Source organism: Bombus flavifrons, chromosome 7, assembly GCF_040668555.2.
Source record: "Bombus flavifrons isolate JBK064 chromosome 7, iyBomFlav1_principal, whole genome shotgun sequence".
In the NCBI taxonomy this organism is placed as follows: domain Eukaryota; kingdom Metazoa; phylum Arthropoda; class Insecta; order Hymenoptera; family Apidae; genus Bombus; species Bombus flavifrons.
The window spans coordinates 15,949,418-15,974,615 of NC_138448.1; the positions used below are offsets into that span (position 1 = coordinate 15,949,418).

The following is a 25,198-nucleotide window of genomic DNA, read 5'->3' on the forward strand; positions in this document are numbered from 1 at the left end:
TTATTTATATATCTATTTGTAACAGATCTTATTATGTTTAAAATAACATGATAAAATATTTGTTATAAATTTACTATATATCAAAAACTACACAGCTTAAATTCTACTCATAATATTTATAATCAAATATTACAATCGATATAAGTATTATTATATAAGTAAGGATCACATGTATTAGCAAGTTTATATTGTTCATCAATTTTTAGTGTTATTTATTTTCCATCACTTTCCACGCGGCATTACATAGTTTGTTTAAGAATTGATATTCATATCTGTAGGTGGTTTCTCTATTTTAGATTCCAAAGAAAATGGTGGAATCCTACAATCAAATGCATATCCATCTTCCCTTTCCATTCTGAATGTACCCCTAAAATATAACATAATGTGACATATTTACTATGCTGTAACACCTTTATACACATTACAATCAATAATATTAAAACATTTTTAGACTGTGTCATACAACCGATGATGCAATTGAAAAAGCAGTAATTTTACATAAAAGAAAAAATTCGAAAATATAGAACAAATTTTTCAGCACAAGACTAAGTTATTGCATTTGAAGATTTTTTGGTTATGTATGCATTCAAGTTCTTATTATATAGAACTCTCATCAAATCTATAGTAGGAAAAGGTAATAAAAACAACAATTACTTTCTCAACATTGAAAAACATTAGTAACAAAAAAATCTTTGCTCTTTAAGAACTCTACATAGTTAAAACTCGATTAGATGCACACATAACCAAAAAACGTTCAATTCTTTTAATTATATAATTTTATTTCACACTTTTATTTATTAATATTTTTCATACCCTTGAGAATTTACTTTTGAATATTCTATTTCCAGTTGCATCATTTATTGTAAGATATCTTATGTAAGTTTAAAAAAATTTATATTTTGTTAAATCTACATTAAAAGCTAAGGGTACATGTAATTTAAATATTATTGAACACTATAATTTTATTAAAGAATAAAAGAATATTGTAATTTCTTTAATTATTAAATTAATATATACAAAATAATTTTTACTGGAATACATTGAACATAAAATAATAATAAATACATACCACATATGACCACTTGCAGCTTGCAAACTCACATGACTACTATATTGAAAAGCAGGTAAAATTTTTGATAAGACAGGTTCCTGACCAACAACACCTCGTCCTCGTACAGTTTCTAATGTGCCAGAAAGACTAAATATTCTCCAGTGTCTTTCGCGTAATTGCACACTCATATCACCCAAATTTTCCAACCGAATGCAGTAGCGCCACTAATTTATTTAATTAGGATGGAATTATTTATTTGAAGTTAGACTAACTTGCAATTTGTAACAAGTATGTTTTAATACTTACCCAGTGTGCAGCTGTAGCTTGATTTCCTCTATAACCCATATAAAACGGAATTACAGTAACACGAACATTTTCAGTAGTTTCTTTATGTACATCTGATAACTCCAACCATGGATGATTCTTTTTCTGCCATGCTCTTAGGGTTTCTTGTGCAACAAAACATGGATCCTGATTTGGATTATATGCTAGGAACTTGTCAAATAGTTCATGTTGCAATGCAGTTTTCTCATTTGTAGTATAAGGCAAAACATCTTCATGAGCAACATAATCCAATCCTGGGACTGTATATAAGCTATGACTACTTTCATGATTACTCAAAAATGTTACAGCTTCTGTCTGAGCACGCTACATATAAACATATAAGATTGATTTATGATGTTAATTTTTTTTTCTATATATTTAAGGGAATATTTTGCTCTAGAAGATTAAAAAATTTCATTGAGTTTCATGCAGTTTTTAACATTTTTCTTTTTTACTATCATAACAATATATTCCTAAAATATTGGTTTGGAAAGTTTGTAGCTTTTCTAACAATCGGTACGAACTTCTACTGTACATGATGAGATTGAATAAAGACTTTTTAAAGAAATCACAAAGCTTACTAAAAATATTATATCTGCACCTGCTATGCAATAAAATTTTAATTCTATGGAAATAAATTGCCCTTAACTTTTTCATTATGAATTTTTTATATACATATAAACAACTCAATTTATATGTATATACATATGTTATTAATATAAAATTCACAAAATTACCAGATTTATAAAATTTTTAGGTTTCCTTTCATGTAGCAAAACATGACTCAAACATAGTTGTCTAGACTAAAATATCCCTGTGATATTTTACTCATCCTTTCATACTTACTATAAAAGGATAATCTCTTTGGTCAATCAGTACCTGATAAAAGGTATGAGTTCTACCTTTTACTTCTTTTCCCACACTATTATAGTGATCATCTGTATTTCTAAAAACAAATAGAATTTTTAAGTAATTTATTAATTATTTATTTTGCAACTATAAGATTACTTTACCCTTTTCTTTTATTTGTAATATCTCTGTCATAAACTCTTGCTGTCCAAGGAAATAATATTACACCTCGGTAACCAAATACTCTATGCAGAATTAATTGACCAGTTTCATACTTTCCTTGTAATTTTGGTGTTTCTAATTTTCCCACTTCTGCCAATCTACAAAAGAAGGTTATTATAGTATTTGATTCAGATTACAGATTTTTATGCAAATATATATTTTGATGAGCACAACTAAAGAAATAGAGCTTAAATAAAGATTTATGTTTATCAAATATTATACCAAATATTGTATTTTAAATATTATTCCATATTATTTGTTTCCATGTAACTGTCCCACAGTCTAATAATCAACTTCTTATTAAAGTATATAATAATCTAATATTTATATCTCTTATTTCTGAACACTATGTATTTAGAAAAAATACATATTCATTGATATCTCATTCTATTATTAACTATTTGCTAGAATGCTTTAATACATTTCATATATCATGCTCTTTTTATATAGTTAAGACTTTAAATTAAAAAAGACATTGTTAAAAATGCATAACATTGAAGACAATGTAATTATTAATTTAATTAAAAGGCTTCATCCCCATATGTGTCTTGAAATAGAAAAATAAATAAATAATTTACTTTATTCAATTGATATACATAATTAATTTGTTATGAAGTTTATATTACCTGATGTGTCTTACATGATGCAAACAATATTTTTTCGGCGCTTTGAGAAGATAGCATTTTAATTTGCAAGTAACAAGATTTCGAGCAAGTTCCATGCTTTCTTAAGAAGTGTTTTTAATAAGGCACAATTTTTAGTTTAGACCGTGAGATACTGGATCGAAAATACATGATAATGCCTTCTTGACATTTTGGTAGCTTTTTACTACGTTACGATTACTACGTTACGACTATCAACGAGGATCATATGTTCTGTTTAGATGCGCACCTAAAAAAAAAGGAGCATTCTCATGTCGATATGGATCACGAATTGAAAACATAAAATAAGATTTAAAAAATCCTTTTAGTGTTTAAATATTTTTCTTTTTCGTTCGCACGTTATACATTGCACATATTTCGTTTATAAATATATTCATTGTAAGAAAATGGTCTCTGCTGAGATTTGAACCAACCTCCTTCAAAGTAGCAAAACAAAACCATGCGCTTCTTTTTTCAAATTGTGTTCTCAAACATTGTTACATTATATAAAAGAATAGGAAAAAATTTTATCTATATTTGCTCTATCACTGATATGAGCTGTATACACATTTTTTCTGCTATTCATCGGTACGGTACGTAGGAACAGGATCGTATACGACTGTAGGTACAAGGATACAAGATACGAACGACATATACATATACGGGATACACTAGCAATCATAATATAAAGTTATATATGTGTATATAGACATACATCACGTTGTGTGTGCAAGCTCATAAATATTACTCGTAATATTACTGATTCTCTCATTAAAAATAAAACATAAATATCTGACTAATATATAGAAAAAATTTAATGAAATATTTCTTATTTTATGTTTGTTAACCAAATAGAAAACAGAATTTTTATACATAATATTGAATAAAATGAATTACACGATACAGAGATTTATTATATTAACGTGCAGGAGCAACATTAATTTTAATATTTCTAGAAAAATAAATACTGTTTTTACATCATACAACCATGCGTTAACAACACGTGTATTTATGACAAAACTCGGCTTACAATTACGTTATAATAACTTGTTATATAGTACTAAAGTTCAGTTTGAAAAAGATAAATCTAATTTGGAATTACTCACGGATAAAAGTGCAAATAATTATTCTTCTGTTCAAATGAAAAAAAGGACCAAGAAAAGGACAGCTGTTTCTACCAATGATGAAATGAGTACTGTAAGTAATTATAATTATAGAGATATAGAATATATCAATTATCATAGTAAGATAAAATCTGAGAATGAAAGAAATAAAATTTAATTTTCTCAGAAAAGGTATTTTACTTATTTTATATTTGTATTAAATTAACATGTAAGAAATTAACTAGGAAGAAGAAAAAAGAAAATAGAAATTAATTAGAAAGTAATTTTTATAAAATTTATATAACCAAAAACTATACATTTAAATTAAAAATTCCGTCTGTTTACAGGCATATAATGTAAAAGCATTGGCTACTTCAGAAGAATATAATTTGGAAAATTTAGTGCAAGGTCTTATTGAACAAAAGCTATATGTGCCTAGCAGTATACAAACATCACCTAACTGTAAGTATACTAGAATTATTAGATTTCATTTATGATATAGAATTGTTTTAGAGTTGTAAGTATTTATAAGTATTAGGGGTACATCATATGAATATAATCAAATAAGAAGTGTTATATAAATATGGTACATGTAACTTTAAATTTCAATATTGTCCTTAATTTTATGCCATTGCACTGTTATATATAGACTAACTTTAAAAAAGAGAGGTACATCAAAGAAGTATTAGATTGATTCATTGAAATGAAGTGAGTTCAAAATAAGCATCATAAGGTAATAAATACAGTGTTTTATTGTTGTCAGTTTTGTATCAATAACCATAGCGTAGATTCTAAAATGGACAGTAACAGTTAACGACTATCTTTGTAAACCTAATCTTGTCTTATAGCATAGTAACTGTAAATCTGTTGTTGTTTCCATTGTATTTCATACTTTTATATTATAATTTTTTAATGAAGCTTTAAAAAACAAATCTATATATAACATTTTTTATTTAATTGTACCTGCAGAATGCATTTACAAGGTTTGACTCTGAGACTCAAGGTCAAATTCTGAATACCCTGTATATGAATCTAACTATTGTATTTTAACAGACAAAAAGCATTTTATAAAAGTTTTCATCTTTTAAGACGTATATATATATAGACGATAATGTATATTAGAATATTAAGTTTATTATTTTGATACCTATTTTATATTAATTATTCTATTATATTAATAACTGAATAATATAAGAAGAACTAAATAATTTAATAGAATATAGTAAAACCAAAGGATGCTTGATAAACATAGACCAGTAAATTACTAAAAAGTAAACTTCAGAATATTTTAATTAGCAATATTCAAATCTTAAATTATTTTATTAAGAAATTATGCAATATCTATTTTATAATTGATAATGAACTATACATAATTAGTCTTATATTAGCACAGTATGCCTTTAGTGATAACTAAACTGTAAGTGCTTATGCACATCTAAATTTGCATAAGCCGTCAAAAGCAACAATTTGAGCAGAGATTTATTTCACACATTAGATATAATAGTGTCAGTAATACTTTGAAAATTTTATATATTTCTGCAAATTATGTGCATTTTATATATGCAATTTTCGATAAATGCATAAACATCTATAGTTTAGCAATAACGAATTTGATGTCTGTACATTTGATATACATATGTATTGTCCCTTTGGCCATTCATAGTTTATTGCAATAAAATAAACAATATAAACTGGAATTATAAATTGTTTGATATGCATTACTTTTGCAAAATTTGTATAATTTAATTTGTGAAGCTGTTCTTTGATGATAGGATATAAAGCTTGAAATTAAAATTGATAATTACTAAAATAAACAATGCGTAAAATAATGAAAAAATAAAAAATATTTATATCAATATAAAATATGTATATTTAAAAAAATTGCAAAATATTAATCATTATTATAATACAGTTATTTAATTTCATTTTAAATTATTGATGATGTATTTACATAATAAAGTTAAAAGTAAAAAAATAATTAATAAACACATCTTCTAGCAATAAGAATACATTTTATCATGTTATTTGAGTGATGTTTATTTGAATGATATGTTTGTCATTTTGTTTGTCATATATATTTATATAAACAACTATAAAAGGAATTAAATTACATTATGGTAAATTAGAAATAGGTAATTACATATATAAAACATCTAAATAGTAATTGATAAATTGATATCTAACAAATAATAGATTTACTAAATTAATGAATTATACTTTTAGATTGAAACATTTTTATTAGTACAGTAATTTATTTAACCACAGATTATATATATATATATATATATATATATATATATATATATATATATATATATATATATATATATATATATATATATCAAAGTCAAATAAAAATTCTAATTTGAGGTTAAAAATTTAAAATAAAATATTCTTTTTATTTATATGGATAAAAATGTAAGTGTAAATGTTATTATATTTGATAATGAGATTTTGGAATGTTTCCCTAACCTATAAATATGTATATGTTTCATAACTATATTTATGCAATAACAGGAATGTAAAAAATTTATTTTCGTAAAATGAACAAATATTCTTCAATATCTTTTATTTGTGTAATCTCAAACTAATATATAATTAGTTAGTAATGTATAATAATAATATATAATAAAAGTGCAATATCATGTTCATGTTTATTTAACGTTTATTTAATATTTTTTATAGATATTTTTATAGCATTCTTAATATTTATAAATGCTGTATAAAAGTATTAAAATGATAGAATGTATTAAAATTATATATATGAAATATTATCTATATATAACACACGGTTCAATAAAATGAGAAATGTGACTATTTGTAGTTTTGTATACTTTAGAGATTACGACGCCATATATTGCCTAATCAGAATTAAAAAGTATACTTATCATCAAAATAGTGCAGTCGTATTATTGCGATACGCTATTGCAACCTTTTCTTGATATTGTGCAACAAGGTATTCTTAAAATTAAATTGTTTTCTTTTTAAAAAGTACATATATCTTTGCATATATTCCATTGAATGAATGAATAATTATTTATTAATATTAATTATTTACAATTAGATATTTTAGATTTTTTTGCATACATAGCATATATATAGGTTGACTGCCTCAGAATATTTATCTTTTTAGTGAACAATTATATTACTAGAAGTTAATTATAATATTTATTATATATAGAGACAATTTCTGTATAAAATATCAGTATTTTCTATACATTTTCTTAGCATAGGAATTATTTATTTTGCACGATATTAATTTTCATGTTATCTATCATCTGTAAATATATTTTGTTTGTTTGTTGTTTTGTATTATATATTTTGATTGTAGTAAAATTACTAGAATTAACTTAAACAATTAAATTCCATTTAATTAAAATACATAAAGAGAATTTCATTTATATATGTTATCATGTATAAACAACAGTCTTATAAATGATCTTTTATTAATTTAAAGTTTAACAATACATTAACAATACAAAAATATTTAAATATTTTCCATAGAAAACTTTTATGTATATATTGTATGTAATACAAAAAATGTTTAAATTTCATTGATATATTCATAATAGGTTTCTAGAAATGTATAATCTAAAGAATTAGATATATTAGCAACAAAGTTTATATAATTTTAAGTAACGTAAATTTTTTAAATTATCAAAATTTACATAAAATCTGTGGTTTAAAAGGTTTTATGTAAACATCTACGTTAAGGAAGGAATAACTATGGACACAGAACTTAGTTTACCTTCTTCTAAACAAGAGCTCGAAGAATTAATAGAAAAAGCAAAAGATTGGGCACTTATGCATGGAATGTGTATGAGATCGAAACAAAATTTTAATGAAAACATCCTACAATTTGCACCGTTTATTCTGATGCCATCTCCATTTCCTAGAAAAGAGTTCGAGAACGCTTGTTCGATTCAAATAATATTAAATATACTTATACATAGAGTTGCCCAGGACTACAATTTCTTAAAAGCAACTTTAGAAGAAACGATTAAAGTTGATAATTTTACCAAAAAGTTATTTGAAATCTGTAAAATTATAAATAAAGAAGGGGGATCAGCACAAAAAATATCTCTTGGTATATTGCGTTCAGACTTAATGTTGGATACATCTTGTCCACAAGAAGATACAATTAAGAAATGTATACCATATTGTTGTTGGAAACAAGTTGAAATAAATACAATTGCATCTGGCTTTGGTTGGTTAGGACCTGCTTCAACTGAATTACACAAATTTGTATTAAGAGAGCTTGGATATTATAAAGAAATAAAAAATCTTCCAAAAAATAATGCTCTGGAAATAATATGTTCAAGTATGATTAAAGCATGGAAGATATATGGAAATGAACAGTATGTTTCTAATCAAATTTTTTTTTAATGTTAAAGTTGCTATATCTTACAGGTTAAGAAAATTTAATTAAATATATATTTAATTATTTGCAGAGCAGTAATTTTATTTGTTGTTGAAGATGTTACATATAATATATGTGATCAACGCTTTCACGAATTTGAAATTAAGAAACAGAATCCAAATGTTAGAGTCATTCGTAGAAATTTAACACAATTGGCAGCTACTGCCAAATTGGGTTCTAATAAAGAATTGATAGTAGACAATTATATTATATCTGTAGTGTACTACCGATGTGGGTACGAACCTGGACAATATCATACACAGAAAGAATGGGATGTAAGACTATTAATAGAAAGATCATTGGCAATTAAGTGTCCTACCATACAGTATCATTTAGCAGGAACTAAAAAAGTTCAACAAGCACTTGCAAAGCCGGGTGTAATTAGTAGATTTTTAAAAAATGAAAGAACATGTGCAGAAATCAAGGAAATATTCACTGGTAAATGAATTATTTTACTAGTAATATATCACATTAAGATATTAATTGAAATATTATGTTGTTTTGTATAGAACTTTATGCATTAGATTTTGATGAACGTGGGGATGCCGCTATAGAAATGGGAATTACAAATCCACATTGTTTTGTACTTAAACCTCAACGAGAAGGAGGTTGCAATAACAAATATGGATTAGATATAAAATATTTTTTAGAGTCTGTGAAGAATAAGCAAGACAGAGTAGCTTGGATCCTTATGGACAAAATTCATCCTCCAATTCACAAGAGTCATATGGTCAGACCTGAAAATAATATGAGTACAGAATCCCAAGAATTAGTTTCTGAATTAGGAATATTTGGTGTTATAATAGCAGATGAAAATAATGTATATCTTAATAAGCAAAGTGGTCATATGTTACGGACAAAGTTAGCTACTGCTAATGAAGGTGGTGTTGCATCAGGATTGGGTGCATGTGACAGTCCATTTCTAATAGATTGAAGACACATACATAAATTGACAGACACATACTTTTAATAAGATATGAGATAATATTATACATGAGATGAAATTTTAATTTGTTATAGGGATATATTAAAACAGTGTACTGAGTATTACTTCTCAAAGTCAAATTTGATAAGTTATGCGGCATATACATATTTTTTAATATACATTATCATAAATAATTATCTATATAATATAATATAAAACATATTGAATTATCTTTTATTTCTTTTTTTTATTTAAATGTGAAGCTAAAATTTCTTTATTCGAATATATGTTTCGTACATAATGTTTATTTTATATACATATAAAATGAACCAAAATGAACATACTTACTGCCAGTGTGTATTTAAGATAATATATCTTCCATTTATTTATATGTAATGGTGTTATCATATATTTAATAAAATAAATACTTATGGTAAGTATTTGTAGTATTATATATATTACAGCAAACTTGTGAAGTACTGATAATGAAATATATGTTAAAATTACAAATTTATATAAAAATTATAATGTAATTGAAAGGTATATAATTAAGATTGTATTATCTAAAAAATGTTCCCAATTTATACAATGATAGTAATCAAATGAAATTTTGAAAAATATTTTATATGCAAAAAGTTTTAGACTTCTGAGAATCTCCAATTTATTGGTATCTTAAATATTATAACTTTTATGCAATACATTTTTTTTAAATGCATATGTATACAAATATTTCAATATGAATAAACAATATTTTTATATGCGATACTTATTTACTTTATTTTTTCATAATTCCATAATTCCAAATAAGTAAAATAGGTTGTACTTTATTTAGATTATTTTTGCAGCTTTACCAGATGTTATACATGCTGTGGCAAAGTTTGATAACTGTGAACAAAGAGAAGTTTTCTTTTTCCGAGAAGGTACTATAGTGGCGTGGAATATTTCTGAACTTGAATGTGAAAATATATTAGAATTTTTAAAAAAATACGAACAAAATCGTTATATGGAATATATTGTAAAATCTGAAAGTGAAGTAATGTGTTACTGTTACGCGGATCATGGGTAATATCTATTAAAATTTAAGAGATTTAAATTTCATTATTTTTTCAATAATTTTAGTTCTTTGTTCTTTAAATATTTTACAGAAAAAAGAGTCATATAAAGGATGGTAACATTATTTTAACTTTAAGTGCAACAAATTTAGATAAATACACATTTTCAAATGCAATGGCACAATCAGTCAAGTTAGGTATATGGGAAGCATCTTTAGACCATTACATAGATTCCATAGCATTTGTTACTGAAGATTTAAAGTCTGGTAGAAAGCTTAGAATGACTCAACATGAAGTATTAAGAAAGCAAGGGGAATTATTTGCTTTGCGACATTCAATTAATTTAAGCTCAGATTTATTAGACACTCCAGATTTTTATTGGGAAAGGGATGATTTAGAACGTCTTTACCAAGAAACTTGCTCGTATTTTAACATTGCAAAACGCACAAGAGTAAGTTAGAAAAGGTCATTGATTTGGCTATGTATTATGAGCTTGTATATAGAGTGTATAGAAAATTGTGGTATTAAAAGTAAATTATTCCTCATAGAAAAATAGTAGTCAAGAAATAGTCAAGAATGTAGAATGAAATTTTTATTACAATTTTTTAAAGAATTTTAAAAATAAAGATATAATACATAGTATATATTTATTTATTACTATATATACTAATTTACTTGTTTATTTACAATTGCATTATTGGAAAAATTATTAAACATGATTACCTTGTTAAAACATACAAATTTTTATTATGTGAATGTGGGATGTAAAATTATAATATTTTAGATACCTATTAAACTAGATAAATACATATTTAAACTATTTGTTTTACTAATTTTACGTTACTTTTGTATGAGGAACCACTTGACTTTCAATACTCTATGTATGGTATGCAAATATATAATTATATTAATTAATTATTGCAAATATATTAATTAATTTTATTTTGTAGGTTATAAACGAAAAATTAAATCATTGTGTTGAACTTATGGAAATTTTAGCAATGCGTTTAAGCGATCGCCATCATATTCGTTTAGAGTGGATGATCATTATTCTTATCATGGTCGAAGTTATTTTTGAAATATTACATTACATCGACAGATATTTTTCATAGTTTAATATCTATAATTGTATTTATAAGGTCTAAATTAGTGTAATAGTAATTGCTATTATCTATATTGTATTTAATTGTAAAAAAATAAATATATAATTACATTATTTTACGATCACACTTTACTCTATTCTATTTTGTGACCAGTTACATACATATATTATTTGTTTGTCATTTCTTTCCTCCATCCACGTTTTTTGGTACATGATTTAGGATGAATGAAATAATCAATCACGTATATAAATTGTTAAACAATGAACATCAATACATAATTATGTTAATAGAATATTATTTCGATCGATTAATACTAAATTATAAAATAAAATATTACTCTTTGAAAAAGGAGAAAATAAGAAGCAAAGGGAGTGCAAATAAGTTTTTACATAAAATAAATATTTTTCCAAATAAAAAATAAAAAAATAGTTTCATTAAATTTTGGCTGAAAACTTCTATTATTAGTTATTCATCTATTATTATTAAATTTTACTATGAATTTAATTACAGAATACATTTTCGACATTTACCTAAGAAAGTCAGCAGCTGCGAAATGCAACTCGTCAATAATTGCAATGTAGAACAAGGACACCTGTTTGCTATAATATTTTATCTTCCATTACATTCATAATTATTAACATTTAATTGATGTAAATTTTAAAAGTTATAAATGTTCGATTTCTTTTATTCCTAATTGCAAATGCAAATGAAGTTTCTTGATAAAATTTTTCCTACTTAAATCTACAATATTTCTATTTTCTACGCAATGTAAAAATTGTAATATAAAAGTCGAAAATATTTAATAATAATGTATATGATATCTAAAATATGTATGTTACTCTTAATATTCTAGAAATAATAATCTGATATAAATTGTGTAATGGAAATAATGTAAAAAATCACTTCTATATAATATACATATGATTATTCCATTTGCATTACATATTACTAATATAGGAATTTTATTATTACAATTTGTGTTATATATTATTTTCATTTTATACATAAAAGAAAAATATTTTATCTTCACATGTATTGTATATGATATACACAAATGAAATACATAGAGAACAAAATTATATACACAACTACAAGTAGGATAATGTACACTTATATATGTAATCAGGTATAATGTATACACATGTACACGCAAATACGCACGCGCAGCCACGATGAAGGAATGGACACTGAATGAGGGATTCTATATATAACTTCGTGTACTATATTCTGTTAAGTATTAAAGATACGATTTTGTATTTAACCTTTCAAAGTCTTTACCTTCTCTCATCTTATTTTATGACAATGATTAAAAATAATAGTTTGCTGTTTAAACAGTAACATATCCTCTTACACGTATGGACCAATATAACTCTAATTTACATTTACAACGTAATTTTAATGGCATAAGTTTCACATGTAACTGAATCTAATTTTTACAAACGACGTAAAGTAAAATGAAACGAAGATTTTTATATGATACATAATATATTTCTTCATAAAGAGCAACTTATCTTCTTACTTTGTGTAAATCAATCCATTGTACAGCCTATCCAATATAAATCCTATTAACTTAAACCAAATAATAAATTTTATGTATAATATCTTTAAGCTTTACGAATAACATATAATAACATAATGAAATGGATATTTTTATACGAATATTTTTGTATCTTATTTACTACGCTTTCTACGGACCAATATAATTTCAATATTATCAAATCAAATAGTAAGTTTTAAACAATAGTAATTGTATTTAAATTTTTACAAATAGCATAAAGTGAAACGTAATAAAGGTCCTTATATATTATGACATATAATTGGATAAAAGGAAAAGAACGAAGGACAGCATGCCTGCTGTTTTTTCTTTTGTTGTTTCAGCTAATTCAATAGAGACGCTCTATAGGTGAATTTCTTAGGTACATCCCTGTGAATCTCACGCATGACTCGCACCCTTCTGCGCCTGTATCGAAAGCGAAGCAGAGTTGTAGGCCAGTTTCAGCGATAATAGCAGCCACTTGTCGGCTAGCTGATGCCGTGGCAAGTTCAATTCTGTATTCCATGAGACAATAACATTCTCAAAAATACTATAGACATTAACATTCTACGTTACAAAATTTACAAATCTTTACAAATCATCCAGTTGTTTATAGTTATGTCTATCTAAAGCAGTTACCTACTTTTAAATTAAACGCTACACGTTTGTGCATATTTACGTAAGTATACATATATAAATTTACATGATTTAAAATTTTTTTAACGACTTAAAAAATATCATATTTTATCTATTTATTATGGTAGTATATTTAAATTGATATATTAGTTAGATTCATTTGTAATATTGGGTGTCATATGTTTAAGTTACGTTTGCTTTGTTTTCTATTTTTACGCTTTTGAAATTGTGTGGATTCTAATCAATTTACTTCTGAGGAAGTGGGTGGAATTTTTATTTTTATTTTTATTTTTATCGTATTATTTAAAATTTTCGTATCTTTTATGTATATTTAAGTTTACAAGTTGGAATTCTAATTTAATTGAGATATTTGATAAAATTTTGTATGTTAAATGGTTGAATAATGTTAAGCAGAATATTAAAGCTGTATATAGTTTAATGTATTGTCGGTGAGTTACATGTGTTTTTGCTATTCGTGTAAAAGTAATGAAATTGCTATCAATGCAGTCCTGCGAGGAATGATGGCATGCGTCACGAGCTTTCGATTGATCGCCCTTCAACGTAGGACTTTCGCGCTCATTCTTTTTTTCAGTTAACGATACGATTGCCACGCGTCACGAATCTCTTCTCTTGTTCCACTTCTCGTGCTTCTCTTTTTTTCCGGCAAATATATAGCTATAGTCAATACTACGTTATATTTATCAAGTCTAATTCCTTTCAGCGTATTATATCGATTATGGTTTTTTATTTACGTACATATGTTTTGCTTCATATGATTTGTTTTAGATAACATTCCGATATAATAATTATATTTTAAGTAATTTAGTTTTCAATAATAGCTACATTTTACAATGAGAGCAGAGTAGTACTACATTTTAAAGTAATAACTATACTATAATTTTATTTTTCATAGTAATTTTCTTTTTTAAAATAGTGCAGTATTATATTTTAAAATATTAATTATATATTTTAAGTAATTTAAAGTATTAATGATATTATAAGTAATATTATTTATGCTTTTCGATTTTCTTTAATTCAGATCTTGTTGGATTGAAAAATATTTTTCCTCTTTTTAGTTTTTAATTATATTTTAAATAATTTAAAAAAATTCTTAACCAAGTTTTATTTGACTTTTTTTGTTATCTTTAATTTAGAAGATGTTGGATTTATAAAGACGGCTTTTCTTTTCCAACTTAATCATATTGTAGCGGTGCATTAAGAAAGTAAGAGTCGATGTAAGTGTGAACCATTGAAATATCGATTTAGGTCCAAATATAGTCTCCCTTTAGCTACTTAAATAATATAAGAGCGGAAGTATAATGAATACTTGTTGCGCATCTACCTTCGACGAAAATTGTTCTTTTAAATTTTAGCTTCTCTTTGGTTCTTCAATATTTATCTGATTAAATGATTAATTCAAATAATTAATAATGATAATAATAAGTAACACAAATAAATTTCTAATATCTTATTCGAAAAATGAATTATTTCCAAATGATAATTTCAAATAATAACGCAAAGTAAGAAATAACATTATTTCGTTAACATAATAGACATCTTAATTATTATAAATTATTTGGTTCTCAACTCAAAATTTAAATATTTCATCAGATAATTGACTTGCATGATCATTAATAATAACAAGAAAAGAAAACAGTCATTGAACTGGACCTGATGGACGAAAAAGCAGTATTTATTAACAAAATCTGTCAGACACAAATGAATAAAATTAAAAATATGGCTTCAGAATATAAACAGTACAGTAGAAGTAAATACTGTCGATGATACATATCGTCAGAAGTTTGTAGTTTTAGAACAGATTTATTTTCATAAATTTTCGAACTAAAGGCCATCTCACTATATACATAGTTCACAAAACTTTCGTTTGAATCGATTATTACTTTCAATATTTCTCTATTTTTCTTTTTTTAAGTTTTAAGAAACAAAAAAAATTTTCAATTCTATTAATAAATTCACCTCTTAGTGTAATAATTTAGAAAAAATCCTAATTTCATTAATGTAATTCTAAAAAATTGGGATGTTTTACATTATAAGCAATTGACAGTAATGCTTCTATTTTTCATGTTTATGTACATGCACGTACATCATTTTTATTTGAACTAATTCTACACAATCTTCAAGTTCATTCATTAAAACTTGAGATAATATTTATATATAAGGTATATCCTTTAAGATTAAACATCATTCATTAGGCATTTCGAATAACCTGACAAAGAAATGTTTCGAATAAAAGCTATGTGTCAAATTTCGGTCTACAACACATCTGAGAATTAAAGATTTCGAAAAAATTCTTTTTCAATAAAAAATCAATCAAAAGATGTCTTTGATCATCGATCATAGAATTTAATTAATTAAATGTCTATTTTTTATAGGCTAGTGTACATTACAAAATGTTTCTGATACATTTCAAATGATTTCAAAATTCTACTAAGATAAACAATGGACATGACAGTAAAGGATATAAGTGGAGGAACCAGATGGGTCTGTCCAAACGATAGACATTTGTCATTGAGAGCAAAGTAAGCATAAATTTCAACACCTCTTTATAAGCATATAGGAAAATAGAGAAAGTCCTTTTATGAAATTTAATTTAATTTATAAATATTAGAATGAAATAGAATGAATAAGTATCAGAATGAAAGTTTGGAAGTTGTTCTATAACAAGATATAGTCAGAGTACAAAAAATGTATTTTTAAATCTTATATTATAGAAAAATAACAGAAGTAGAATTTTTCATAGAACAATTAGTTAAAATATTATCAAAGTTAGATATCTAAAAAGAGAATTATTTCGCTTTTAATATGTTTAATTTTTTTAGTAGTCTAACGATCAAAAAGATATTTTTAATTTAAAAATTCGGCTTAAAAGTAAGTAAAAAGTTCTAAAAGAGGGAGAGAGGGAGAGAGGGAAAGAGGGAGGGAGAGAGAGAGAGAGAGAGAGAGAGAGGGAGGGAGAGAGAGAGAGAGGGAGAGAAAAAATTCTGAGAAATTTACAAAATTTATGTCACAATTAAAAGAAATTTAATTTAATCAATGCTTTAAGCTCAGTCATCTTTCATGCTGCTTAAAGTTAAAAGATAGTTTCAGAATTACTTATTATAGTTATTTATGCATTATGTATGTATATATGATAATTAGATAAATAATTTATTCTGTAATATGAGTTGCTTCTCATTGTGATTTGAATTCTTATATATCCCTTTTGTCAATAAGACACATACATTTTTAATAAAATATCAATAATTAGGTTGCAAACAGGTTGGTCTGTAAAGACTGGCTCTCTAGATTCAAAATGGGGTACTTACTCTAATTCTTACTCAAGTGGCACTAATCGATGTGCACAATCATTTGTACTTACTGAGGAGGAACAACAGACAATTATACAGGTAAAATTTCAAACAAATACAAATATAACTTTTCTTTTTCCTTCTTACTTAAGCTTTTGACCCTTAAATGGATTTCTAGTTTTGTATTACGTAAGTTGTATGTGTATAATAATTTCATTGTCCCATTTCCTACACAGCAATTTCCATAGAAGAATGATTATTCTATAAAATAATGAATATATTATTAATTAACACATAAGGATTAAATGTCAATCAAAGCAAACAGTTCACATATTTATTCTCTTTTCATTACTTTCAATATTTTAGGTCATTCAGAGAGCAGAAGCTTTAAATTTATCAGAACAGGAAAGAATTGGTAGATTAGTAGAAAGATTGGAGAATATGAAACGCAATGTCTGTATAGTCACTACAACAAGATTAAACGAAAGGAGAAGATGCAGTAGCAGATGCTTGAACAGTGCACACTGTGTGTGTTCTTGCGCACTTTGTGGTGAAAAATTTGGTGCAGTATTAGGTGCATCAGCAAATCTTTGTAAAGATTGTCGAAAATACATATGTCAGAAATGTGGTATCGAGACTAATGAATTAAATTCAATACTTACGAATGTCTCCACAACAAGAGAAAGAACACAAGAAAGAACAGCTATGCAACGAATTGTTAGTAGATCTAGTAGTGGTCAGAGGCAATTTCTTTGTCGAATCTGCGCCGAGAGTAGAGAAATGTGGAAGAAAAGTGGTGCTTGGTTTCTCAAAGGAATGCCAAAATATATTTTACCCGAGAAAAAGGTATGTATAGAAATTATATTTTATATCTTTTTACTTCATTTTAATTTGTGATTAAATTCAATTAAAATTTTATGCTAAAGATATTGCTAGAACAAAGGTTGTGTTATAGTAATGTTTTAATAGTTTAAATGTAAGGGATGTACATAGTAGATTTTTGCATAATGTATATACAATGTAGCTTTCTTAAAATTACAGGAACGTGGATGGTCAAGATCTATTCACAAGACATCCACTTGGACAATCGGAGGTAATAAATCCCTTGAATCTGCAGAGCCTCAAGATTCTTCTTCTGATGAAGAAGTAACACGACGCCTAGCTTTAGCTCGAGGGCAATCTGATTCACTGTCAAGCTTACAAAGAAATCAAGATAGTATTACTACCAAAACTTATTCATCATCATCGAATTCTGCTCAACCAACTAGTAGTACATCTAAATCACGAGGGCAACGCCTCTCACCATTAAATAGCCGTGAGGAATGTTTAGATCAGTTAGACAGATCTACCCTTTCTATTACTTCTCAATGTAGTCGTCTTTCACCATCTCCTACAAGCCCTCGTTCACGAATATCTCTAAGAGCTAGCAGCAATGATTCTCAAACCGAACAGCATGTTTCGTTTGAAGATGAAATTATCGATGACAAGAACAAAAAGCTCGAGGATATTAATGAAGCTACTTGTAAATTAGAGATCAATTTATGTGATCAACCAAAAAGCTCTCAGATACTATCTTTCAGGTAGGTAAGAATGATAAATATTAGATTATATAATAAGTTCATTTGTTTTCTGATATTACATTTTAAGGTGTTTTAAGAAATCAAAGTTTTAAGGTGTCAAATTTCAAAATGCCTTAATAAATATGGGTACAAATATCATTAGTTTCAGAACTATAATATATTATCAGCTATGAGCCTGTAATAATATAAAGTTATTTTCCACACATAGATACACAGTTTACTTTCATATTATTTAAATACAAATGGCAATCCTAAACAAGCAACTTGCCTGTATCAAAAAACCTAATGCTTGTTTAAAGAAATGCGAATGAACTTATTATTATACAACCTGATGAAAGAGTGGAAGTTTAGCTGATATTAGTTGATATGTTATAGATCGAATTTTACAACAGTTCCAATGATACCAACAACGACAATGACAATTGTGTCAATGGAACAAGTTCCAGAACAGTCTCAGGTCTATGAGAAATGTATAGATCAGGAAAGAAACCAATCTTCCTCAGAACAAGGGAATCTTCATAGCAACAATCAAATTGATTTAGTACGACAACAAACACCAGAATATGGTAGGTATATAATCTAATATCTAATAGTACAAGGATAGTTAAAACAAAAATATATTTAAAAAATATCATTAAAAGATTGATATGTTAGAAATCTATTAGAAATGAGTGAAAGCTTAAGAATATTGAGTCACGAATTTTTAATAGTCCAGGAATTGAATAATGATATACATATATATAAGAATATTAGGCTTTCTAGAATTTCACACATTATGTATGGTATGTTTGCATAGGTATAAACTTTATTTGATATAACTAAAGACATAGCATTTTGAGCTTTGATGTAATTTCAAATTCTATATATAATTAAATTAAAAATGCTAATACATAGATATGATATAAACATTTCTGATCTACAATTATATTCAATAAAATTCTTTGAAATGTATTCATTTTACATATCCAAAACCAACTTATTGATAATATCAAATACTCATGACATGCCCCAAACATTAATTCATGATATTGGAAGTTACTGAGAAGTACCTAAAATCTGGGATCTAAACGTCTGAGATCTGAGGTTTAAATTCATGTAATCAAACTATATTTTTCAAAATAGAAACGAGACAAAATTATGGAACTCTAGAAGTCGCTTTGCGATACGACCCAACAACTCAATGTCTCCAGTGCAAAGTGGAACGAGCACGAGGTCTGCAACCAATGGATATTCATGGCCTTGCCGATCCGTTCTGCAAACTCAACATATTACCAGTTGACATAATTGCGACCACGAAGCGACTTCGAACAAAAACGGTCCACAAAACACGGGATCCGGAATTCAATGAGACTTTAAATTTCTATGGAACAACGGAAACCGATGTATGAATAAAAACAGGTTCTTCAAATGATTAGGGAAGGATACAATAGCTCACAAAATATTCAAACACTTGTAGAAAACCACTATTATATGTGTTATAGAACGCATTTTGAAATGTCATTAGCACTATAATAAAATCTGCTTATCATGACTATATCAGTAAAGTCTGAAACATCTAAAAATGTACATAAAAACTACAAGATATTTAATACAAGCATATATTGTTCATGATGAATGATCAATGATCAATGATTGTTCATGCTGTATATTAATTTGTTGTACATATGAAATATACGTTGTGTGTAAACAGATTGGTTTTAAATTTAAACAATATAATCATAATAGTCGTTCCTCATTACAGTGCTAATGGAATTTTAAAATGTTTTATGTAACATATACAATATACATATACATAAAAGTTTTCTATGGTAAATAATCAAATACTTTTGTGAGACATTGTACCTTTGAGTTTTTAAATAAATGAATAAAAGAGAATTGATTTTTTGAGACTCATAAAGGTATATCCCTCCTTAAATGATAATGATGTAAAATATCGCAAAATTAATTGAAAAAATTAATGATTTATAATAGATATGGAATGGCAAGGCACTACACATCTTAATCCTTCAGGATGATCCAGCAGGTCAAGATTTCCTGGGAGAAGCAAAATTTCCTCTGCATGAATTACAACCGCATCAAACAAAACATTACAATGTTCCATTACAAGATCACTATGCAGTATGTATAATTAGAACTCTAATCTTCTTATTTCTTTTTAATATTACGTAATAACGATTACAAATGATATAAGCATATTATTATATTATTTTAATTATGCTGTTCTATTTCGAGGAGTGTTTTAGTCTAAAAGATGGTTTTTCGAGTCGATTTTTGGCATATATAAATAAGTACATAATAAATACGTGTATAAAAAGAAAAACAAACTTATTAAAGAGTCAAGATTCATTCGTTTCTATATATATATATATATATATTCATATTTTAAATAATTATAAAATAGTGAGCAGTGACACATAACTCTAGCAACGTTATAAATTTTATCTTTGTATCTTGAAAAAGAAAATATAAATGCTAAAGTCCAAAAATCGAATTTTTTAACCTTTTGGACGCGAATGTTTTCTTAATTTTATACTATCAAATCTGCATATCGATCATTATTTCCCCTTGTGCATCTAACGTTTCACTATCGTTCAAGAATTTTACTGATCTTTAATTACTAATCTTTATAAACATAATCATTTCCCGCGTTTAAAATTTTTCGCGACGGCCGACTTTACTTACATTATTGCAGACACTAAGATATAAGAGCTCGACGTTGGCATAGGTGGACAACGAAGAAGCAGCTTGGGGCGTGATTTCCAGTGGACGAGGACAGATTCAAGTGAGTCTAAGTTACTGTACAAGACGGCGAGCATTGATGGTCACAATTCATCGAGCTACAAATCTTCTTCCTATGGACAGTAACGGATTTTCTGATCCATTCGTCAAGCTGTGCCTTATAGAGAACGTGACAAACAATCATCGACAACGTGTCTTCGACTATTCAATCGCACGTATTACTGCTAAAAAGCTAGTATCAAAGAAAACCACAAATCGCAATGCGCAAAGTACAACAATCAAATGGAAAACTTTAAATCCAGAGTGGAACGAAGAGTTTACTTTTGCTACTCGATTAACAGATCTTATGAAATTCACATTATATCTCACAGTATGGGATAAGGATTTTGGCAAAAGTAATGACTACCTTGGTAATGCATTAACTTTCTCAAATTTAATAATTATATTGCTGTGTGTTGTATTGAAGAAGTTTATGTATATATATTATAGCAATATCTTCCTTATTTTTATTTAGGTGGACTTGAACTAAGTTGTAATAGCAAAGGAGCACGATTACGACATTGGATAGACGTAATCAAATTTCCAGACCACCGTCATCGAGCTTGGCATAACTTAATTGATACTATTTTGCCTATAGAATGATAATTTATATTTTTACTCTTGTTATTGTGTTATTCAACATGTTTTAATAAGATCTATATATTCGGTATGCATAATAATCTACAAAATATAATTTATTTACATGCGATTCGTACAATTGCTCAAAATGTACTATTCTACAAAAAAAGTGACAGAAAAATAAAGACATTATATTACACATAAGAAACGTTATTATCTTACTCATCTCTTTTCTTATTTAATTTTATTCTTATTTAATTAATGTCATCTTTTAAAAGAAATTTTTAAATAATAAAAGAACTAGAAAGATTTATTTTTTACAATAATCATATATGGAAAATTTTAAGTATACCTTTCCAAAATTGTTGAAGAGATTAATATGTGATTAATCATTTTCACTGTCACTAGAATCTTCTTCAGCTTCTTCTAACCATTTAATGAATGGTTGTACTGCTGCTCTCACTTTATTCTTCTCATGTGGATCTATATCTTTATCTTTAGATTCATACCATTCTAAAATTTTTTCTTCTGATAATACATCTCTATCATAAAGCATATGCAATAAAAGTTGCAAAAATGGTAACAGTTCTTGAGTTGTACTTGCAACCTCTTCTATTGCATGTAAACAGTCATCTTGTGCATCTTCTGTTTTAACATAATTTAAGATAATTGGATAAAAATATGTTACCACACGTTTTAAATTTTTATGGTAATCTAGATTAGTTAGAATTTCCTTTTCTTCTGAAAGATAATGGAAAGGTAAACTTAATATGGCTTTAATAACATTATATGTTACTTTGTTCATAGTGACATTGTATGCATATCTTGATGAATTTATTTCTAAAATTAAGTTTTCACAGTTAAGTTGATCTTGAAAACCTCTTAATAAGCTATCAATAACCTCAGATAAGAACAAGCTTGTGTCATCTGCAATAAAATTACATTCAGAACCTTCATCAATACTTGATGTATCTGTATTTATAGGCACATAATTATCATTTTCTAGTGTATCATAATTCTTAAAGAGTTGAAATTCATTACATGGGTCAATTTCTGATATTGTTTTTACAGAAATTTTGTCATTTTCTGATTCTATGATAGAATCAATATACTCCTTTGGAGTACGAATAATTGTTTTAGGACATAATATACATCCACTTATTTGTGTGTTTTCTTTAATAAAACAATTTGGAAATACTATACTATTTACAATAGTACAATTATCTTCAATTTTACTATCTGATAAAATATAAGAATTCTTAATTGTTACATTAGACCCTACCAAACAATCATTTCCAATAATTGATCTTGTAACAGATGTATTATTCCCAAGAATACTATTTTGGCACAATATACTATCTTTCTCTAATACACAACCTTTAGCAAGAGTGGCATTTTTATGTTTATACGTGCTTCTTGGCATATAAATAAAATCTTTTAAAAGTGGAATAGCATTTGGTGTAAGTGGGAAACTATGTCTGTTCAGAATGTCTCGGTTAAGAGTGTGATATGCATTCCATGATACAATTGGCAGACTATAATCCTGAGGATTTAATTGTTGCCAATAAATTCGAGAATTTAAAATTTCTTCATTCATCAACACTCCTCGAATGAAATCTTCCATTGTCTGTTAATAACATATAAAGATTATTACTTAATATATTGTTCATTTCTTACTTTTAATTGTTAGAAAAATATTAGATTAATTACTTATGTCTTAAAAAACTTATTAAAAAACATTTATTTAATGTAATGTAAAAAATATACATTTTTAAATATGAAGAAATTTAATTTTATATCTTTAGTTATATTTTATGTTACTTACTTGGAAATCAAAATTGTCAGAGAATAATGGTAACACAGAAGGAGAACATAAATAAACATGAGTATCCATAAAACAAGTGTTAATTTCAATCTCACTATGATCCAAAAACCAATTTAATTCTAACTTCACTTTCTTCAAATCTTTCCGTATTATATTATAATGTAGAATCTTTCTGCTACTTTTGTCAGAAACTACCAAACATGATTCATGCTTCAAGAAAGATTCATTCATAGATCCAATATTTCTTAGCACCATGGTCATGGATGCACCTTTATCTTCTTTCAGTTTTGCACAATGATTGATTAAAAGATTGGTAAGATCAGCATTAATAAATGCATCTCCTCTTATAAGTATAAAATTACCACGAATTGAACCTTTTGTATCAATATCTCTAAGAGCATCTCCAAGAGAAGTACAAGTATCTGATACAATTAAAGAAACTGATATTTTAAACCATTTTTTCTGTTTGATGTATGCTCTTATCAAGTCTACATGGTTGCTACAATAAAGGAATAATTCTTGCACTCTGGATTTAATCAGTGTTTCCACCAAATAATCTAACACTGGAATATTTATTACAGGCATTAATATAGTTGGGAATATATCTTGTACAGGTGTCAAGCTCGTTATAAAATCATCTGCAAGAACTACAGCCTGTATAATTTGTTTCTTCCCCATTTTTGTAGTCATTTTGTTTTATTTGAGCTTTTTATAATCCTTAAAGCAATTCATACAAGATATTCATTATAGGTTATGAAATATTGGACAATATTGTTTACTAAGAACCTTCAACTCTGTGTTTTAATATCGTTTCAAGTACAAAATTTGTTCCCATATATACTTAAAACTTAAATAATATATGTGTTCCTTCGTTTTTTGTTACTGATGTAATCAATCAAGATATTAATGTAATTCAAGAATAATGTCCTGGATACGATCATACATCACATATAAACAGATCACGGTTTCTGGTCGTATAGACGGTTTTCCCTAGGCTCCGGTATGAGTGTCCAGAGTTGGTTCAAATCATATAAATAGCATAGAAGAAATCGTCCGAAAATTGAATTGTGAAAATCAACATAGAAGGTAAAAAGGTTCTCGTTTTGTATATACGTGACATGTTATAAATGTCTTAAACAAAGATAGAGACACTCTACTCATCTCTGTTTGTTTCACAAAAACGCGGGCTTTATTAACATTCCATATTGATTTTTCATTACTAAACACGATTCAGTTTACGGACGGTTTTCCCTAGTGAGTGTCGAAAA

General features: G+C 26.5%; 5 protein-coding genes across 11 annotated transcripts; 3 read left to right on the top strand and 2 right to left on the bottom strand.

The window, feature by feature from the left end:
- Window positions 1–167: 167 nt before the first annotated feature.
- On the bottom strand, window positions 168–4,273 carry POLDIP2 (DNA polymerase delta interacting protein 2). The gene is made up of 7 exons (XM_069116765.1): window positions 4,194–4,273; window positions 3,073–3,337; window positions 2,389–2,544; window positions 2,222–2,321; window positions 1,358–1,699; window positions 1,070–1,275; window positions 168–367 (listed from the first exon to the last, which is right to left on the bottom strand). The coding sequence occupies exons 2-7, from the start codon at window positions 3,165–3,167 to the stop codon at window positions 253–255; spliced, it is 1,014 nt and encodes a 337-aa protein (XP_068972866.1). The 5' UTR covers window positions 3,168–3,337; window positions 4,194–4,273; the 3' UTR covers window positions 168–252.
- Window positions 3,487–11,788, top strand: LOC138181696 (required for meiotic nuclear division protein 1 homolog). The gene is made up of 5 exons (XM_069116764.1): window positions 3,487–4,284; window positions 4,538–4,652; window positions 10,381–10,597; window positions 10,681–11,038; window positions 11,538–11,788. Exons 1-5 carry the CDS (start codon window positions 3,976–3,978, stop codon window positions 11,697–11,699), a joined length of 1,161 nt encoding a protein of 386 aa, XP_068972865.1. The 5' UTR covers window positions 3,487–3,975; the 3' UTR covers window positions 11,700–11,788.
- Window positions 6,908–9,734, top strand: LOC138181694 (glutathione synthetase-like). Of its 4 annotated transcripts, none has more exons than XM_069116759.1 (4): window positions 6,908–7,146; window positions 7,763–8,548; window positions 8,642–9,048; window positions 9,135–9,734. In XM_069116759.1, exons 2-4 carry the CDS (start codon window positions 7,917–7,919, stop codon window positions 9,542–9,544), a joined length of 1,449 nt encoding a protein of 482 aa, XP_068972860.1. In that variant the 5' UTR covers window positions 6,908–7,146; window positions 7,763–7,916; the 3' UTR covers window positions 9,545–9,734. The 4 variants fall into 4 exon arrangements, with proteins under 4 accessions (XP_068972860.1, XP_068972857.1, XP_068972859.1 ...); XM_069116756.1 differs by having other exon boundaries at window positions 6,915–7,146; window positions 9,120–9,734; XM_069116758.1 differs by having other exon boundaries at window positions 6,915–7,146; window positions 7,880–8,548; window positions 9,120–9,734.
- A 1,763-nt stretch (window positions 11,789–13,551) lies between the features above and the next one.
- Window positions 13,552–22,293, top strand: LOC138181688 (rabphilin-3A). Of its 2 annotated transcripts, none has more exons than XM_069116746.1 (10): window positions 13,552–13,903; window positions 16,254–16,400; window positions 17,129–17,267; window positions 17,535–18,014; window positions 18,210–18,748; window positions 19,124–19,314; window positions 19,871–20,130; window positions 20,720–20,866; window positions 21,474–21,897; window positions 22,002–22,293. In XM_069116746.1, exons 2-10 carry the CDS (start codon window positions 16,321–16,323, stop codon window positions 22,127–22,129), a joined length of 2,388 nt encoding a protein of 795 aa, XP_068972847.1. In that variant the 5' UTR covers window positions 13,552–13,903; window positions 16,254–16,320; the 3' UTR covers window positions 22,130–22,293. The 2 variants fall into 2 exon arrangements, with proteins under 2 accessions (XP_068972847.1, XP_068972848.1); XM_069116747.1 differs by lacking the exon at window positions 13,552–13,903 and adding an exon at window positions 15,833–16,118.
- eIF2Bepsilon (eukaryotic translation initiation factor 2B subunit epsilon) lies at window positions 20,872–25,030 on the bottom strand. 3 transcript variants are annotated; one of them, XR_011173577.1, is made up of 4 exons: window positions 23,931–25,016; window positions 22,458–23,732; window positions 21,894–22,118; window positions 20,872–21,600 (listed from the first exon to the last, which is right to left on the bottom strand). XR_011173577.1 is itself a non-coding variant. In XM_069116750.1 (3 exons), the coding sequence occupies exons 1-2, from the start codon at window positions 24,618–24,620 to the stop codon at window positions 22,491–22,493; spliced, it is 1,932 nt and encodes a 643-aa protein (XP_068972851.1). In that variant the 5' UTR covers window positions 24,621–25,030; the 3' UTR covers window positions 20,872–21,600; window positions 22,458–22,490. The 3 variants fall into 3 exon arrangements, 2 of the variants coding, with proteins under 2 accessions (XP_068972851.1, XP_068972850.1); XM_069116750.1 differs by lacking the exon at window positions 21,894–22,118 and having other exon boundaries at window positions 23,931–25,030; XM_069116749.1 differs by having other exon boundaries at window positions 20,872–22,118.
- Window positions 25,031–25,198: the final 168 nt, after the last annotated feature.